This window comes from Macrobrachium rosenbergii, chromosome 4 (assembly GCF_040412425.1).
Source record: "Macrobrachium rosenbergii isolate ZJJX-2024 chromosome 4, ASM4041242v1, whole genome shotgun sequence".
NCBI classification, from domain to species: domain Eukaryota; kingdom Metazoa; phylum Arthropoda; class Malacostraca; order Decapoda; family Palaemonidae; genus Macrobrachium; species Macrobrachium rosenbergii.
The window spans coordinates 83,142,016-83,163,317 of NC_089744.1; the positions used below are offsets into that span (position 1 = coordinate 83,142,016).

Genomic DNA, 21,302 nt, shown 5'->3' on the forward strand with positions numbered 1-21,302 from the left:
GCTACGAGTTCATTGCAGTAGCCTGGCCAGTAGATTTCATGTATTTCAGTCGAAAGCCAAAACTCATATCATTAAGGTGGGTGTCTATTCCGGACCTAGTCAAATATCTCCCCTCAACAGATCTGCGTGTGTGAGCTGAAGAAAATTCTATTCCTTCTTAGAAATACTGCGAATAACGTTGCATTTGACTGCTCCTCATCAATGATCGTGGCTTTCAGTAGAAGACATCACAAAATGTCAGGAAAATGAGATGACTACCAATGTAGTTTATGAATTTATTTACCCCGAGGAGGAATGTAGTCTCTCCAGAGAAAATTACATTGGCAGAACATCCACTACCCTCAGACGGAGATTACTCGCACAACGAAACGCAGGAGCCATTTTCCAACACTATGCAGACAAACATGACAAGAAACCATTGCTACAAGACTTAATAGACAACACTAAAATAAAATGCAGATGCAATTCATATCTGGACATAACAATCACAGAAGCAGTATGCATAGCCATAAATAAGCCTAGTTTAAACACATAGCTGGAAGCCGAAAGAAGTTGACCCTCTGCACGGTCCAGAAACTAGGGTCAAGGTCACCCCCGGAGAACAGCTACACACCCAAATCCAAATGCCACAACCGAAGAAATCGGTAATTTCATAAGAAACATAAGAAATAGAAACAGAACGTAAAACTAATAATTATAACATCATATACTATGTGATAACACATTATGTAAATGTTATGTTCACTACTAACCACCATAATGTATCGTAAATTAAACATTGTAAATAAAAACTTTAGCAACTCCCATAATCCGCTTACAGCCGATGGTTTGGTATAAATAGAAAGGGAGAATCTCAATGTATTAATTCTGCTTGAAAAAGCCTGATATTCAGGCGAAACGGCCCCTAGCAATTTTAAATAAATGGAAAACATACCACGACTGTCTACTTATCCAGAATTTTGAAAACGTATTAAAACAGAAGTCCGGATATATGAAAAACTCTGCATCAAAGAAGTCAATGCTGCAAAGGCGATCACCTACAACATAATATATATAATATATATATATATATATATATATATATATATATATATATATATATATATATATATATATATATATATATATATATATATATATACAGTATATACACTAGCTGAGCAACCCGGCGCTGCCTGGGACAACTGATAAACTCTCTCTCTCTCTCTCTTCAACTCTCTCTCACTCTTTCCCTCTCTCTCCTCCCAACACCCCTCTACTCTCTCTCTCACTTCCCCTCCCTTTCCTGTTGACATTTTACATTTCACCCCTTCTCACCACCCATTCCTATCGGTGCTGAACTTGGACTTAGCGGGGATTGGGAGTGTCACCATTCATCTCGGATACCTCGAAAACTATGGATTAGACACTAATATCTTTCGTTTACGGTTATTTTTACATGTCATCCCTTCCCACCCCTTCTCAACCTCCTTTCTGTGGGGCTGAACTTGGACTTGAAGGGCATCAGGAGTGTCCCTATTCATCTCAGCGACCTTGAAAACTGTGGATTAGACACTAATAGCCACTGTTTTTGGTTATTTTTACATATTACCCGCTTCCCAACCCTTCTCACCCCTTTTTCCTATAGGGGCTGAACTTAGACTTGAAGGGCATCGGAAGTGTCACTATTTATCTCAGTGCCCTAAAAAACTATGGCTTAGACACTAATACCTGTTGTCTTTGGTTATTTTTACATATTACCCCCTTCCCACCCCCCTTTCCTATCGGGGCTGAACTTGGACTTAAAGGCCATCAGGAGTGTCACTATTCATCTCAGCGACCTTGATAACTATGGATTAGACACTGATATCTCTCAATTGTGGTTATTTTTCCACGTCACCCCCTTCCCACCCTTCTCATCCCCCTTTCCTATAGGGGCTGAACTTGGACTGAAAGGGCATCGGGAGTGTCACTATTCATCTTGGCAACCTCGAAAACTATGGATTAGACACTAATATCTATCGTTTTTGGTTATTTTTACATATCACCCCCTTCCCACCCATTCTCACCCCCCTTTCCTATTGGGGTGAACTTGAACTGAAAGGGCATCAGGAGTGTCACTGTTCATCTCAGCGACCTCGAAAAATTTGGATTAGACACTAATATCTGTCTTTTTTGTTATTTTTACATGTCACCCCCTTCGCCCTTCCTTGGTGCCAGTGATGTCTTACCCCCAAAGTATTCTTTCCCAGATAGTAAGTCATATGTATATCAAGTTTGGTTGAAATGGCTTGATGCGTTTCAAAGTTATGCTGGAACATACACACACAACACACACATACCCCTACACACATACATACTTCCATTTATATATATATATATTATATATATATATATATATATATATATATATATATATATATATATATATATATATATATATATATATATATATATATATATATATATATATATATATATATATATATATATATAAATGGATGTACATATGTATGTGTGTGTGTACGTGTATGTTCCACACACACATCTGAAACACAATGAGCAATTTCAACCAAACTTGGTATACATATGGCTTACTATCTCGAAAAGAACACTGTAGGGGTAAGACATTACTAGCACCAAAGGACACCAAAGGGGGTGGGGATGGATTGGTTTCCCTATAATGGGGCTGGTTCTGCTAGTAAAACGGGGCTGGTTATTCCAGTAGACTTAGTAACTTTACGAATTTATCATACCTAATTTCGGTATACTACATATGACTTACTGTCTGGAAAAGAATACTGTGGGGGTAAGACATCAATGGCACCAAAGGGGGACGGGTGTTGGGAAGGGGCAGACAGAGAGAGATTGAGAGAGAGAGAGAGAGAGAGAGAGAGAGAGAGAGAGAGAGAGAGAGAGAGAGAGAGAGAGAGAGAGAGAGGGAGAGAGAGAGAAAAAGTAGAGAGTCATCATTCAGAGCTTTCCGGGCAGTGCTTTGTCACCTAGTATATATATATATATATATATATATATATATATATATATATATATATATATATATATATATATATATATATATATATATATATATATATATATATATATATATATATATATATATATATATATATATATAAATGGATGTGTGTCTATGTTCCAGCATAACTCTGAAACACACTGAGCATTTACAAACAAACTTGATATACATATAACTTCCTATCTGGAAAAGAATGCTGTGGGGGTAAGGGATCACTAGCACCAAAGGGTACCAAAGGGGATGGGGGTGGGAAGTGCTTCCCTGAAACAGGGCTGGTTATGCCCGTAGTCTTAGTAACTAAATAAACTCTATGGATTTATCATACCTTATTTCAGTTTACATATGATTTACTATCTGGAAAAGAATACTGTGCTTGGTTAAGACATCACTGGCACCAAAGAGGGTTAGGGTGGGAAGGGGTGACATGTAAAAATAACCAAAAACGACAGATATGTATCTAATCCATAGTTTTTGAAGTCGCTGAGATGAATAGTGACACTCCTGATGCCATTTAAATCCTAGTTTAGCCCCGATAGGGAGGAGGGTGAGAAAACGTGAAAAATAAAATATCAAAAATGACAGATATTAGTGTCTAATCCATAGTTTTCAAGGCTGCTCAGATGAATAGTGACACTTCCAATGTCCTTTAAGTCCAAGTTCAGCCCCGATGCGAATAGCAGGTGAGAAGGGGTGAAATATAAAATGTTAAAAATGTTTGGCAATGTAATTGATGCAAATATCTTGGCAGGAAAGAGAGAGAGAGAGAGAGAGAGAGAGAGAGAGAGAGAGAGAGAGAGAGAGAGAGAGAGAGAGAGAGAGGTTTATTGGTTATAATTCAGTTTTCCCAGGCAATGCCGGTTTGGTCAGCTAGTACACACACACATATATATAATATATATATATATATATATATATATATATATATATATATATATATATATATATATATATATATATATTGTGTATACATACATATATATTTATATAAGTGTATGTGTTTGTGTATTTGTGTGTTACTACTGATAATGGGCGCAAACTATAACAGACATACATACAGAAAGTTACAGAACATAAAGAGAACAAAACTTATGAAAGGTATTGTGTTCTAGCAAGGCTGCCAGTTGTGCTTTCAAGCAAAACTTAAGAATCGCATTGTATGAAATTACCACTTTCAGTTACTAGGTCATTAGCCTTGTCAGTCTACTGTAGTTATTGTTTAAGGCCACTAGAAACCCCAAACAAAAAAATAAGAAACCATACCTTTAACAAATAAAAACAAATCGCAGTAGATGAGTGTTAGTACATGGTCAGTTTCACGTTATGGACAGTGCGCTGTTCGCAATTTACTGAAAGGAAAAACTGACCATATCGTTATTTTGTAACGACTACACTTTCGGAGAAGTGTCTTTCCTTTTCATTAAGTTCTTTTCCCGGACACCTGAAGAGCGCCGATATAAGAACTGAACTTACATATCCTGGAGACGAGGGTGAGCTAGCTACCTGTGGGAAAGAGCGAATGAAGAAGTGTGATTCGAAAGCCTTAGGCTTCAGGTCATATTGTGTCTACTTACCGGGTGTGGGAGGGGTCGAACCTCGGGAGTTGGAGCTCTTGCTATTGGAAAGGACATCAATAGTCAAACCAAGATTACCCGAGGAAGAAGTCTTGGAGGTGTATAGTTTAGAGGTCTTCTGCTGACTCTGCTGAAGTCTCAGGTTCTCGAGTTTGACCGGAGATGGGATAAAACCGACGTCAGAGCCCTCTTTCACCAGCCGACCAATCCACCAGTTGTTGTCGTACTTCTCCTGTCAAATAGGTCACTCTGTTAATGTTTATTCCGTGGCCGTATCCAGACCCCCCGAGCCGCCTTCCCCACTCAAAAGAAGACCTTGGGACCCATTACTACAATGTAATAATGGTTACAGGTAGAGAAACTTCTCCCCTCATTATTAGAGTTGCTGCTACATGATCATAATTTTATAAAGTCTATAATGCAGAAGGCTATTTATGAGAATGTAAAGGAGAAATGAATATAACTATTTCGAATATTCAATCAGCATTTTCTGGAACGCAATAGCGTCTAAATATAGATGTAAGAATTTAGTTCATTTAACAAAAGAATGTCTAAACTTAAATACAATCTATTGTACAAAAATCAGAGCGGCCAGCTGATGTAAATAAGGGAGGAGAAATGATCCATCATCTATAATCCAAATGTAATTCATAGAAATATTCAGACTTGCAGAATTTAGACAAAACTCTTCGAGCTTTTCCGCCTGAAAATTTTCTGACAAGATCGTCATAATCAAAAGACTGTGCAACAGTTTGATCAACTGAAATAACCCCAAAAGCATCTTTTATCACTGAACTTTGTTGAATGAGGTATATTCTAACGATTTCCATTCTGCCTAAACTCATTTTATCATTTGGCGCTGTCAGCGGTGTCGTCAACATGCTGTACTCTTAACCAGTCGTTTTCACAGGGAAGCCAAAACTCCGTATACCATTCCAAAGTTGACTCGTGAATCAACGGGTGATAAATAATCCGATCCACAACAAAAAGAAATAATTAAGTCTTAAACTTTCCGTTTTCTGATATTGCTGTACGTATTCATGTCGACACCCATTTAATAATTTTACCACCTTGTCTGGATTTCTTCTTAAAGAAAATAATAGGAATAGCTGACGTCTCAGATATTTCTCATGCTTTAAAGAAAGCTGTAATGTAACAACCGGTACTCCGGTATTCCTCAAAAAAAAAAAAAAATAAATAAAAAAAAAAAAAAAAAAATAAAAAAGATAGAGAGAGTTGAGCTAACTTCTGTTGTAATATTTGTTGAAGGAAAGAGTTTGCTTCTTCCCTGATAATGAATATAGCGCCATCGCATACAGATACTTCCTGCACCAAAGGCCATTTATCACAGAATAACTAGAATTGCACCTGGTTCTGTAGCTGTCACTCAAAGTTTTTATCTTGAAAGCAAGCTTCTTGCTTTATTACCTAAAAGGCTTGGCTGTGTTAATTCATGTATCTTATCTAGTATCTTATAGTCGTTTGACTGGTAGAGGCACACAGTCTTCTAAAATTACCCTTTGATGAATCTAAATACATCAACTGATTTTGCGGCACCAGCAGGTATCAATGTCCAAGCATGTGTAACGCAAGGAACATAAAACCCATGCTTAGTTTATCTCCAAAAGACAAGCCTGTACGCAGTTATTTTTCCCTTTAATGTTAGCACAAGGACCATACGACTATCCTACCTACAAGTCTTAATAGTAATTAATAAGCAAACAACCATTTGACCAAGTTATTGATTTTATAATTACAGTTGTAACAAAGACAGGCGTCAAATCAAATAATGGGTCATTATATTACAGCTCTGAATAATTCAGAGAGTGTCACATATTGAATTAAGAGACAAAAAAGTGTTTTCTTTTCTGTTGGTCTTATGATTACAAGTACCATACCTATCATAAGAGCATACAGAAGATTTCCATTCCAGCGGGTTTGATTGAAAAAGTTGCCCTTTAGAAGGGCAATTATAACTCATCAGTTTTTTACGCTCCTGGCACATGAAGAGCTTTCCTAAACTATTTCAGATTTCATCTCATTCACGCCTCTTTTAGCAGCAACATTTTTCAACCGAAGAACATCCGGTTTCCAAACAGAGTCCAAAGAAGCCGTTTTCAGTGAATGAGGAATATCTAGATGGCTCTCCTGCAGGCCTCCTACCACACGAGCGTCCTGCGATTCTTGATGGACTCTTGACTTGCACTCAATGTTGTATATTCTTAATTTCAGTGGAAACTCGTCGTGTTAAATGTTGCTTTATTGTAAAAAGAATTATTATAAAATCATAAAAAATATCAATTCACAACAATAGGGGAAAATTTAACATGTATAGAATTTTCGATTGATAACTTTTATGCAATTTTGGAAAATTTTGTTGTTCCCGGCTCATCTCAAACTATCGTACCTCTACTCCACTTTGTATCGTGCTGGGACTAATAGCGTCGTTATATAATAGTGCTAATAATGTCCTGCAAACCCTTTTGACCTACCTTGAAGCAAGAGCACAGCAAATGAAGACAACAGCATTTTCCTACAATCACTTACCAAATGCTCTCCTTGCCAGAGATGATTTCTGTACTTCAACATTTGTCTGGAAAATCCTTGAGCAAATACATACACTCCTTACACTAATAATACCGATCCTCTATGGCTAATGAGGATATTTCACAATATTAATTCATGCAAAAGTGAGAAATCAAATAACGGACAGGTTCAATAAGATCTGGATATTAAATAAACTAAAATTGTATACGAAAGTAAGGCTAGTACGATCTGTATTGCTATGCGGAAGATACACAGCATGGCAGTGAACCATCTCCTAGACCTAGTCTGTCGATTTAAAGCTTTAAGAAGAACATTAGGAGTCACTGGCAGGGCAGAGTTAGATATGATACTGTGGAGGAAATCATGGAAGTTCCATAAGTAGAAGAGAGAATGATGGAAGGGACATATAGATGGCTTGGACATATCTCTTGCACAACGTGTGGGAGACTCATTCGTGATTGTGCCAACTGGGTCCCTGTGGGCATCAGAAGAGTTGGCAGACCCAAATCTCCTTGGAAGAGAACTTTGGGAAGGGATACTGGAGATGAGGAGAGATTTGTGGAAGATACAGCACAGGAAAGACATGAGTGACTGAATTTCACAGAAGCCCTTAGCCTCCCTCACACAGCGTTAGAGGCGATGATGATGATGAAAGTGAAAAATACAGCACACTACTGTATGTGCGCTCGCTTCGTTTTCATTTTCTTATTCACATAAATACGGGAGGGAGTCGTATCAAAGTTGATCGTATAAAAAGAACAGGAAACAACTTTTAGCACTGTATAAAATGTGAACAACAATAAACATAGAGCTTGAACAATAGAACACCATTATAAATATAATTTCACAAAAACGAAACAAACTTTGAACTACTGTGTACTTCTACTTTAATACTGAGGGTGTTCTGTGAATTTCATTTGAGAGGCAGTTAAAACCCAGAAGGTGACCCCACCAAGTCTTCCCTTCACAAATGACTTTGCTCGCATTTCGTTTTTTAATATTTGACTGACATAACAGCATTTGAAAACTAGTCGCATTGATTTCCAGATATACGCACGTGTGTGTGCATATTTCAAAGTAAGCCGGTGCCGAAATGCATTAAAATCTTCTGCTTTAGTAACACTGAAAGGGGGTCTCCATCATTCACTAGTTAGGCTCTTGTCATGACTATCATGTGAATAATTATTCACATTACTATAGGCCTCCTTAGTTCTAGCAAATTGATTGCAGTCATACATTTCAGTGTTTAATGTTCTTCATATATATACATATACATACATACATACATACATACATATATATATATATATATATATATATATATATATATATATATATATATATATATATCATATCCTTTAATATATTCATCTACCTCCATAATATATTTTCATATATGTTACCGAAGAGGAATTTTTAGTTGATAATTTAACCCACGGGACGGTGGACTTCATTATCAACTAAAAATGTCTATATATAAAATATATTACTTCAATGAAGAAAAATTTGTAGAACGATGTGATAAATAGTCATATATATATATATATATATATATATATATATATATATATATATATATATATATATATATATATATATACTCGTATACCTGTATTTTATATATATTATGTCTACTTCAATGCAGAAAAATGACACGAAGCTTTATATATACCTCCAACAATAAATATTTAAAAATAAGGTAAACTTCAAATCAAAATTACAGTCGACGTACGCAGAGCTTCGTCACACAAAGATCTGTTGGCTAACAGTAAAAGTCGTACGAGAAATGTGGTGAAAACCGGTACAGGTACACGAGAGCCTTGCAAAGATTATTTCAACATAAATAAGATTCGAAGGTAAGAATTACATTCTTGCAATGCAGACAAAATCTGACTATTAAAAATAAATTTGTCAGTACCAAAGATTATATAATTCCTATTATAAATGATTTAGTACACCTCCCACTCGTCATTTCTTAAGGCATGGTGAAGTGTTTTAGAGATTTGGCATCATAAAAATCGTGCATATAGCTAAAACATAAATTTAATGCAAGGATGAGAAGTTAGTTTGGGATGTTTATGTTTTGTGGAACGGAAGAGCACAGACCTTGAGCTGTCACACAAATAACGAGAGGTTCCATGTTTCTTTTTATTTACTTTATATTTCTTCCTCTAACCTTCTCTTTTTAGTTTGTCAGGTGGTGTCCCCCTCTTGACTGGCAACTATGCCCCAGCGTGCTTTCTTCTTCTTACCTTGATATGGAGGAAGTCTTTGACGTCGAAAGAGATGGCACAGCCGTGCACTGGAGAGTCGTCGTCCAAAGACCCATCGTAGGCTACGTTTGTTCGCACAGAGAACGCCACAGGTTTCGTCTGCAACAATTGTATGTTAATATCAGATAAAGATACAAAGCCACCAGTCTCATAATGTGCTGTAGGACCCTAAAATATGATGTGCGGAAATGTTCGAACAGCAAAATAATAGCAAAGAAAGCAAATATCAACATCAATGGTCCTTTGTTAGACATATTTGCTCAGAAATACTATAACACAAACAATTAAAACACTTCTTTTCTAGGATTTAAGCAATGAATAGTTTACGATAACGTTATAAGATTATCGCTTCTCTCTTATACAGTGACGTCAAAAGAATATGATTTGACAAAGATTCAGTAGTCACGACAGCTTTACAATACATTTATGCAGACAGCATCATCTCCAAGTCAAATAAGTAGCGTTTGCCTCCATTAGTTCACATACAGCCAAACTCCGATTTGACTCAAGGAATGGTTAGATTCAAGAGGCCAGATCCTTAGTGCCATACAAAAATATAAACCAAATGAAATAGATCTGCATTAAGAAAGAAAATTGGGTAAAAGACACAACAGCGGAATAGGTCAGTATGTTAGCCCTAGTTTCAAAAATACTTACTAAAGCCTGTTCAGGGTGGTACAACTGCCTTCTATAGGAAGAGGCAGACTTTCAACAGTATCCCTGACTTGGGTGGGACACAAATAAAATCTTCCAACTTGTACCTTAAATGCTTAAAAAAGGTAAAGACAAAATTCTAACTGGAATACTTCTCGACTAAGAAGAAAGTTGTTGGGAAAACGTTACAAGGGGGAAACCGAAAAAGGAATCAACGTAATCACAACACGTTAAAAATGGACTTCAGTCGAATGATTGGGGCCATACTATGAAGTTATAATTCAGTGAAAATGTAACAAAAAGACATGAAGTTGAAGTAAATATATCTTAATTAATAAGACTGCGAGGGAATTTCTCGACAATATGTGATGCAAAGACTACGCATGAAATACTGTATGTGATATACTAACTAATTATAAAGACACAACTAAACAGCTAACCTTTCAAGTTCAGCTCTTCTCTACAATTTGTTATACGAATGGAGGTGATATGAAAGGCGCTGGAAATGATCGCGAAAAAATAAAAAATATGGAGTGAAAGGAAACATGATTGTGAAATTAATGGAGCTGTAGGCACATTTTAATCTGTACTGAAAATCACAGCTTGTTCATAAACAGTCTGCTTAGTTTCAAGGCTGAATTACGCCAAATAAAAACTTCGGTACATGTTTGCAGGTCAAATGTTAGACATTACCTCTGCTTGGGAGTTTAAAATGAGACGCAAATGGTACCCGAAAATACAGGTGACATTACAGTGCAATAGAATTAATAGAAAACTCCTACGCAACTGCCCTGTAATAGATTTTCGTGAAAAAAGACCTGCTTTCATCATTCCAGTCAGTCCGTTATCATTTTAGATCAGTGGTGAATTTTTTCTATAATATATTTACAAAAAAAAGTCGTGCTTACGTTTCTTATAGTAATACATAAGTTGGGTGCTTAGAATGAGCTATTCTGATATTTTCTTCCTCGAAAATATAAAACTAAAACTTTGTATCAGAAGGGCAGAAGTTAAGGGAAAACGCGTATATTGCGATGAAGATTTCCAGCGGAGTAATCAAGAGCAACAGTTGTTTTTGATGACTTATCATCAAAGGATAAATATAGAAGTCGGACACATAGTAATCAGGAAATAAAAGTCGCGTATAATTACATATAAAGCTAGGCAATATTTTAGATGAATGCATGTATACTGATGTATATACATTAAAAGCCAATATGGTCTAACCAAGTTTCTAAGCAAAGAAGTAGGCAAACAAGACGAAAAAAGAAGTAAATACTGACACAAGTAACTATAGTGGATATGATAGATCTTGAGTGGCTTCACGATCTAATATGAACTCATTTCTCATGTCAAAAATGGTACGAAACCAGAGAAAATCATACTATGACATGAAAACAGACCTTGTGAGCAAGGCCAATGACGCATTTTGCCATATCAGTATCAATGTAAAAAAGCGTTCTTAGAGAAATAATGTCTAAGATCTGACAAATGAGCCTTTCATGTTCAAATACTTCCATGAGATTTTTCTGGAGCAAAGCCCCCATTCAAGTTGCTCCTTTAATGAGTTCCAGCATCTATCTATTCGTTCAAAGAATTTATTCTAACTTGCTCTAATAGCATATCAAGCTCTATTATGTCTATCAAATTCCTCCCTGACTTCGAGCACTGACTGCTCTGCCTGAAGCCATCCGAAGACTGACCCTTACCAACATACAATCCAACCTATCTTATCTTGAGGCTTGATATTTACTGGCACGGCTCCCTCCCTCCTTCTTTAATTAATTAAGTATCCCAATATGAGGGAAAGTTAATAAACAAATAAAATAAATGGATGAATTGGGGCAAGATGCAGTTGTCCTCACAACACATGATCCTCGCCCATAATTACGAGGAGCACGTGAACAAGAAAGGCCCTTGTTTCCTTCCAGTGTATGACTTGACTGAATCTTAACTAACTAAATGAAGCCGTATCTATTTGCCAACGTCCGCATGTGACAGGAACACATGAAAGTAACAGGATGCCAACAGGGAATCTCAGGATCTACATTACGTACACATTTAGAATCCTGGTTTCTTATTAGGACGTTGCTGACAGGTTCCTTGCCAGTACTACTGTAATAGCTCAAGTTATTAAACGATAAGAATCACTGAAATGTCTCAGCTGTACCATATTCCGTTTATTTTTTAAAACTTGGAGGTACTGTGGAATATATATCCATACAGACAGAAGTACAGATGAGAAAAATCACCTCTTAGAAAGTCACTGAAGGAAAGAAGAATTCTTTTATTCTCCATAACAATTATTTTACAAATGAAGAAGAAAAAGCATGATTTTAATATGTACCTGAAGCTTGAAAGAGTACAAATGATATAGAGAATATTAAAAACTCCGAATCACGTAAAAAGATTTTCTAATACGGAGGCAGCGATTCATTTCTTGGACAACAATCACCTCCATAGCACTGAAGGGAAAAAAGAAACCCCATTAAGAGACATCGTAAGAAGATAATGGTAATAAGGAAACACTTCATTCTAACACAAGGCTGTGTGACGTCAGAGCCATTGCACCGAAATACTTTTTTTTTTTTTTATTCTTCACAGCTCAAAGGAGCCTCGAATAGGGTTAAGAGCACGAGGCACTCTGAATACGTGAGCCCAAAGAACAGCGCCATTAGGGTTAAATACATTACGTCAATAACAATCTGACATTTGGATTTGGTCTTGGAAACATGGCTTCAGCATTTACTCCGGGAAAATATTATATGTGTATATCAAGTGCATTCTGTTAATATTTAAACGAATCAGTGCGTGTCTACGTACACAGATTCTACTTATTATCGGAATGTTAGTTAGTCGATCCACACCAAATTCACACATACGTTTATGACCAGTGAATGGCCAGCCATGAGAGTGAATTCATACTGTGCTGAACAAAATATGTCACAACAAGATGTAACACAATAATCGAAGGCATTTATTCTACGTGAAAAAAAATGTCCAGTGGCGTGACCGCAGATAAGAGAGGAGAGAATATAACTAGGACAAGACAATGCATCAACAGAGGGCAAGAGAATACATCAACTGAGCTTCTGCTTCTCCAAGTACTCAGCTGCGCATCCTTCATCATGCCATCGGATATCAGAGGATTACTTTGTCCCCCACATGAGCAATTCAGCCTTAAATTCTCTCTGATTGGAATCCTTGTTAAGTCCTATTAATGATTCACGAGGCTGTTGCTTCGGATTCGACCTACCGACACCAACTCTGGATACAGAAATTAAAATAGTGTAGATGGGCAGGCACGGATTCCTCACTTGTGTACATACGTTTATTACAAAGCTTGTTAGAAATTAAAAGATGGAGGGAAATTATGGAATGAAGATTACAATAGCATAAAAGCGACACTGAACTTAAAACTTATTTACACACGAATATGAACCTAGCTGACTGCGAGGCCTGAGAGAGGCTTTTACAGACTCACTCATGCATAATATATATATATATATATATATATATATATATATATATATATATATATATATATATATATATATATATATATATATATATATATATATATGAGGCTATCAGTCGAGAAACATGCCGAGCGGCATCCTGGGTCTAAGTATTTTTAATTTAATTTATTATATTTAAAAAAATGGCACTTCGCATGTTTCTTGACTGAAAAGCTCATATATATATATATATATATATATATATATATATATATATATATATATATATATATATATATATATATATATATATATATATATAGATATACTGTATTTATTTATATATATACCTGACCACCAGTGACCAAAATTTTTATTAACAGATGGGCAGTATACATGAGAAGAAATTGAAAGAATTTACTTTCTAATCTTTGCTCTCTGGCATGATTAAATCTTTAAGAATCTATAGTATATATTTAGCATATCTCAATTAAGTCTAGATTTAATTTCTCCATCTTTTCTTCCTCATTAGATGATATAATATTGACCTGGAAGTCAGTCTGTAGTGTCTGTCATCTGTGGAATATGTGAATCAGTGTAAAATCTCTGAAGAAATCCACAATCCGTCTTCGGAATCATTCCGCCCAGAATTCTTCCGCCTCCTGAAGGACTCCTGGAGAAACGCCCATAGGATTATAACGTCTTCCTTAAGACGTCTTCACGACTCCAGGATCCTGTGTAGCCATCGTCAGCTCCTGAGCATTTCTGGAGAAATGCCCATTGGATTATATCGTTTTCTTGAAGATGTCATCACGACTCCAGGATCCTTTGAAGCCGTCTTCAGCTCCTGAAACATTCCTGGAGAAACATCCATAAATCAGGAACTTAATATTTATTTCCAATACTCATGAATCAGGAACCTCATGTTTCTTTCCAATACTCATGAATCAGAAACTCCGTGTTTCTCTCCAATACTCATGAAACAGAAACTTCGTCTTCCTTTCCAATACTCATGAATCAGAAACTTCGTGTTCCTTCCAATGCTCATGAATCAGAAGCTTCGTGTTCCTTTCCAGAACTCATGAATCAGAAACTTAGTGTTTCCAATTATTATGAATCAGGAACTTTGTGTTACTTTCCAATACTCATGAATCAGGAACTTCGTGTTTCTTTCCAACACATAAATCAAAAACTATGTGTTCCTTTCCAATACTCATGAATCAGTTACCTCGTGTTTCTTTCCAATACCCAAGTATCAGGAACCTAGTGTTTTTTTCCAATACTCATGAATCAGGAACATTGTGTTCCTATCCAATACTCATGAATCAGGAATCTCATGTTTCTTTCCAATACTAATGGATCAGGAACCTCGTGTTTCTTTCCAATACTCATGAATCAGGAATCTTGTGTTTCTTTCCAATAATAATTTATCAGGAAACTCGTGTTTCTTTCCAATACTCATGAATCAGGAACTTCGTGTTTCTTTCCAATACTCATGAATCAGAAATTTCGTGCTCTTTCCAATACCCATGAATCAGGAACTTCGCGTTCGTTTTCGATACTCATGAATCAGAAACTTTGTGTTCCTTTCCATTGCTCATGTATCAGGAATATCGTTTTCATTTCCAATGCTCATGAATCAGGAGCCTTGAGTTTCTTTCCAATACTGAAGAATCAGGAACCTCGTGTTTCTTTCCAATACTCATGAATCAGGAACCAAGTGTTTCTTTCTAATACTCATGAATCAGGAACTTCGTGTTTCTGTCCAATACTCATGAATCAGGGACTTTTTGTTTCTTTCCAATACTCATGCATCAGGAATCTCGTGCTTCTTTCCTATGCCCATGAATCAAGAATCTCGTGTTTCTTTCCAATACTCATGAATCAGGAAAATCAGGAACCTCATGTTTCTTTAAAATGCTCATGAATTAGGAACCTCGAGTTTCATTCCAATACTCATGAATCAGGAACTTCGTGTTCCTTTCCAATACTCATGAATTGGGAACCTCGTATTTCTTTCCAATACTCGTGAATGAGAAACTTCGTGTTCCTTTCCAATACAGAGGAATCAGAAACTTTGTGTTCCTTTTCAATACTCATGAATCAGAAACTTTATGCTCCTTTCCAATACTCATGAATCAGAAACTTCGTGTTCCTTTCCAATACTCATGAATCAGGAACTGCGTGTTACTTTCCAATGCTCATGACCCAGGAACTTCGTGTTTCTTTCCAATACTCATGAATCAGGAACTTCGAGTTTATTTCAATACTCAGGAATCAGCAACTTCGTGTTTCTTTCCAATACTGATGAATCAGAAACTTCGTGTTTCTCATTAATACTCATGAAACAGAAACTTCGTGTTCCTTTCCAATACTCACGAATCAGAAATTTCGTGTTCTTTCCAATACTCATGAACCAGGAACTTAGCGTTTCTTTCCAATACTCATGAATCGGAAACCTCGCGTTTCTTTCCAATACACATGAGTTAGAAACTTCGTGTTCCTTTCCAATACTCACGAATCAAAAACTTCGTCTTCCTTTTCAATACTCATGAGTCAGAAACTTAGTGTTTCCAATTATTATGGATCAGGAACTTCATGTTTCTTTCCAATACTTATGAATCAGGAAGCTCGTGTTTTTCCAATACTCATGAGTTAGAAACGTCGTGTTCCTTTCCTATAACCATGAATCAGAAACTTTGTGTTCCATTTCAATACTCGCGAATGAGAAAATTCGTGTCCCTTTCCAGTACTCACGAATTAGAAACTTCGTGTTCCTTCCAATACTCATGAATCAGAGACTTGAAGTTTCCAATTATCATGAAGCAGGAACTAAGTGTTAATTTCCAATACTCATGACCCACAAACTTCGTTTTTCTTTCCAATACTCATGAATCAGGAACTTCGTTTATTTCAATACTCATGAATCAGGAACATCGTGTTTCTTTCCAATACCCATGAACCAGGAACTTCGTGTTCCTTTCCAATACTCATGAATCAGAAACTTTGTCTTCCTTTCCAATACTCATGAATCAGAAACTTCGTCTTCCTTTCCAATACTCATGAATCAGAAACTTAGTGTTTCCAATTATTATGAACCAGCAACTTCGAGTTTATTTCCAATACTCATGAATCAGGAACCTCGTGTTTCTTTCCAATACTCATGAATCAGAAACTCCGTCTTCCTTTCCAATACTTAAGAATCAGAAACTTCGAGTTCCTTTCCAATACTCATGAATCAGAAACTTCATGTTCCTTTCCAATACTTATGAATCAGAACTCCGTCTTCCTTTCCAGTACTCAAGAATCATAAACTTCGAGGTCCTTTTCAATACTCATAAATCAGAAACTTCATGTTCCTTTCCAATACTCATGAATCAGAAACTTAGAGTATCCAATTATCAAGAATCAGGAGCTTCTTGTTACTTTCCAATGCTCATGAATCAGCAACTTCGAGTTTCTTTTCAATACTCATGAATCAGGAAGCTGGTGTTTATTTCCAATACTCATGAATCAGAAACTTCGTGTTCCTTTCCAAAGCTCACGAATCAGAAATTTTGTGTTCCATTCCAATACTCATAAATCATAAACTTCGTGTTCCATTCCAATACTCATGAATAAGAAATTTCGTCTTCCTTTCCAGTACTCATGAATCAAAAACTTAGTTTTTCCAATACTCATGAATCAGGAACTTAATTTTCTTTCCAATACATAAATCTGAATACTTCGCTCCCTTTGCAATACTTATGAATCAGAAACTTTGTTTCCAATTATCACGAATCAAGAACTTCGTGTTACTTTCCAATACTCATGAACGAGGAACTTCGTGTTCCTTTCCAATAGTCACGAATCAGAGACTTCCTCTTCCTTTCCAATACTCATGAATCAAAAACTTCGTGTTTCTAATTATCATGAATTAGGAACTTTATGTTACTTTCCAATACTCATGAAACAGATACTTCATGTTCCTTCCGAATACTCACGAATCAGAAACTTCGTCTTCCTTTCCAATACTCATGGATCAGAAACTTAGGTTTCCAATACTCATGAATCAGGAACTTTGTGTTGCTTCCAATACTCATAAGAAACTTTGTGTTCCTTTCCAATACTCATGAATCAGAAACCAAGCATTCCTTTCCAATATTCATGAATCAGAAACTATGTGTACCTTTCCAATGCTCATGAATCAGGTATATCACGTTTATTTCCAATATTCATGAATCAGGAACCTCGTATTTCTTTCCAATACTCACGAATCAAGAACCTTGTGTTTCTTTCCAATACTCATGAGTCAGGAACCTTGTGTTTCTTTCCAATACTTATGAATCAGGAACCTCGTGTTTCTTTCCAAAGCTCATGAATCGGGAATCTCGCGTTTCTTTCCAATACTCATGAATCAAGAAACTCGTGTTTCTTTCCAATACTCATTCATCAGCAACTTCGAGTTTATTTCCAATACTCATGAATCAGGAAGCTGGTGTTTATTTCCAATACCCATGAATCAGAAACTTCATGTTCCTTTCCAATACTCACGAATCAGAAACTTCATGTGCCTTTCCAATACTCATGAATCAGAAACTTCGTCTTCCTTTCCAATACTCAAGAATCAGAAACTTCGTCTTCCTTTCCAATACTCATGAATCAGAAACTTAAGTGCATCCAATTATCAAGAATCAGGAGCTTCATGTTACTTTCCAATACTCATGAATCAGCAACCTCCAGTTTATTTCCACTACTCATGATTCAGGAAGCTGGTGTTTATTTCCAATACTCATGAATCAGAAACTTCGTGTTCCTTTCCAAAACTCACGAATAAGAAATTTTGTGTTCCATTCCAATGCTCATAAATCAGAAATTTTGTCTTCCATTCCAATGCTCACGAATCAGAAACTTCGTTTTCCATTCCAATACTCATGAATCAGAAATTTCTTCTTCCTTTCCAATACTCATGAATAAAAATTTAGTTTTTCCAATACTCATGAATCAGGAACTTCGAGTTACTTTACAACGCTCCTGAACCAGGAACTTGTTGTTTCTTTCCAGTACTCATGAATCAGGAACTTCATGTTTCTTGCCAATACATAAATCAGAAACTTCGCTCCCTTTGCAATACTCATGAATCAGAAACTTAGTGTTTCCAGTTATCACGAATCAGGAACTTCGTGTTTCTTTCCAATACTCATGAATTAGGAACTTAGTATTCCTTTCCAATACTCACGAATCAGAGACTTCGTTTTCTTTTCCAATACTCATGAATCAAAAACTTCGTGTTTCTAATTATCATGAATCAGGAACTTCGTGTTACTTTCCAATACTCATGAATCAGAAACTTCGTCTTCCCTCCCAATACTCACGAATCAGAAACTTCGTCTTCCTTTTCAGTACTCATGGATCAGGAACTTAGGTTTCCAATACTCATGAATCAGAAACTTCGTGCTCCTTTCCCATACTCATGAATCAGAAATTTAGCATTCCTTTCCAATATTCATGAATCAGAAGCTATGTGTTCCTTTCCAATGCTCATGAATCAGGAATATAATGTTTATTTCCAATACTCATGAATCAGGAACCTTGTGTTTCTTTCCAGTGCTCACGAATCAGGAACCTTATGTTTCTTGTCAATACTTATGAATCAGGAACCTCACGTTTCTTTCCAAAGCTCATGAAAAAGGAATCTCGCGCTTCTTTCCAATACTCATGAATCAGCAAACTCGTGTTTCTTTCCAATACTCATGAATCAGGAACCTCATGTTTCTTTCCAATACTCATGAATCAGTAACCTCGTGTTTCTTTCTAATACTCATGAATCAGGAACCTCGTGTTTCTTTCCAATCAGAATCAGGAACCTCGTGTTTCTTTCCAATACTCATTCCTTTCAAATACTCATGAATCAGAACCTCGTGTTTCTTTCTTACTCACGAATTAGAAATTTCGTGTTTCTTTCCAATACTCATGAATCAGTAACCTCGTGTTTCTTTCAAATACTCAATCACCTCGTGTTTCTTTCCAATACTCATGAATCAGGAACCTCGTGTTTCTTTCAAATACTCATGAATCAGGAACCTCGTGTTTCTTTCCTATACTCACGAATTAGAAATTTCGTGTTTCTTTCCAATACTCATGAATCAGGTACCTCGTGTTTCTTTTCAATACTCATGAATGAGGAACTTCGTGTTTCCTTCCAATACTCATGAATCAGGAACCTCTTTTCTTTTCAATACTCATGAATGAGGAACTTCGTGTTTCCTTCCAATACTCATGAATCAGGTACCTCGTGTTTCTTTTCAATACTCATGAATGAGGAACTTCGTGTTTCCTTCCAATACTCATGAATCAGGAACCTCGTGTTTCTTTCCAATACTCATGAATCAGGAACCTCGTGTTTCTTTCCACCACTCATGAATCAGGAACCTCGTGTTTCTTTCCAATAATCATGAATCAGGAACCTTCTTTCCAATAATCAGTAACCTCGTGTTTCTTTCCAATACTCATGATTCAGGAACCTCGTGTTTCTTTCCACCACTTGAATCAGGAACCTCGTGTTTCTTTCCAATACTCATGAATCAGGAACCTCGTGTTTCTTTCCACCACTCATGAATCAGGAACCTCGTGTTTCTTTCCAATAATCATGAATCAGGAACCTCGTGTTTCTTTCCAATACTCATGAATCAGGAACCTCGTGTTTCTTTCCAATACTCATGATTCAGGAACCTCGTGTTTCTTTCAAATACTCATGAATCAGGAACCTCATGTTTCTGTTCAATACTCATGAATCAGGAACCTCGTGCTTCTTTCCAATGCTCTCGAATCAGGAACCTCTTGTTTCTTTCCAATACTCATGAATCAGGAATCTTGTATTTCTTTCTAATACTCATGAATCGGGAACCTCGTGTTTCTTTCCAATATTCATGAATCAGGAACTTCGTGTTTCTCTCCACTGCTCACGAATCATGAACCTCTTGTTTCTTTCTAATACTCATGAATCAAGAATCTCGTGTTTCTTTCCAATGCTCATGAATCAGGAACCTCGTGTTTCTTTCCAATACTCAAGAATCAGAAACCTTGTCTTTCTTTCCAATACACATGAATCAGGAACCTCGTGTGTGTTTCTTTCCAATACTCATGAATCAGGAACTTCGCGTTTCTTTCCAATACTTATGAATCAGGAACCTCGTGTTCCTTTCCAATGCTCATAAATCAGGAACTACGTGTTTCTTTCCATTGCTTATGAATCAAGAAGCTCGTGTTTCTTTCCAACACTCATGAATGAGGAACCCCGTGTTTCTTTCCAATACTCATGAATCAGGAACCTCGTGTTTCTTTCCAATACTCATGAATCAGGAACCTCGTGTTTCTTTCCAATACTCATGAATCAGGAACCTCGTGTTTCTTTCCAATACTCATGAATCAGGAACCTCGTGTTTCTTTCCAATACTCATGAATCAGTAACCTCGTGTTTCTTTCCAATACTCATGAATCAAGAACCTCGTGTTTCTTTCCAATACTCATGAATCAGGAACCTTGTGTTTCTTTCCAATACTCATGAATCAGGAACCTCGTATTTCTTTCCAATACTCATGAATCAGGAACCTCGTGTTTCTTTCCAATACTCATGAATCAGAAACCTCGTGTTTCTTTCCAATATTTATGAATCAGAATCTTTGTGTTCTTTCTAATACTCATGAATCAGAATCTTCACGTTTCTTTCCAATACTCATGAATTGGGAACCTCGTGTTTCTTTCCAATACTCATGAATCAGAAATTTCGTATCTCTTTCCAATA

The 21,302-nt window shown here is 36.5% G+C and overlaps 1 protein-coding gene across 1 annotated transcript in view; it reads right to left on the reverse strand.

Annotated features, from left to right (window-relative positions):
* LOC136836320 (voltage-dependent L-type calcium channel subunit beta-2-like) overlaps positions 1 to 21,302 on the reverse strand; it is a 343,842-nt gene that overhangs the window by 80,898 nt on the left and 241,642 nt on the right. The window contains exons 4-5 of the mRNA XM_067100451.1: positions 9,387 to 9,506; positions 4,666 to 4,819 (exon numbers count right to left, since the gene is read on the reverse strand). Of these exons, the coding sequence (XP_066956552.1) occupies positions 4,666 to 4,819; positions 9,387 to 9,506 (274 nt within the window). The remainder of the gene's footprint in view (positions 1 to 4,665; positions 4,820 to 9,386; positions 9,507 to 21,302) is intronic.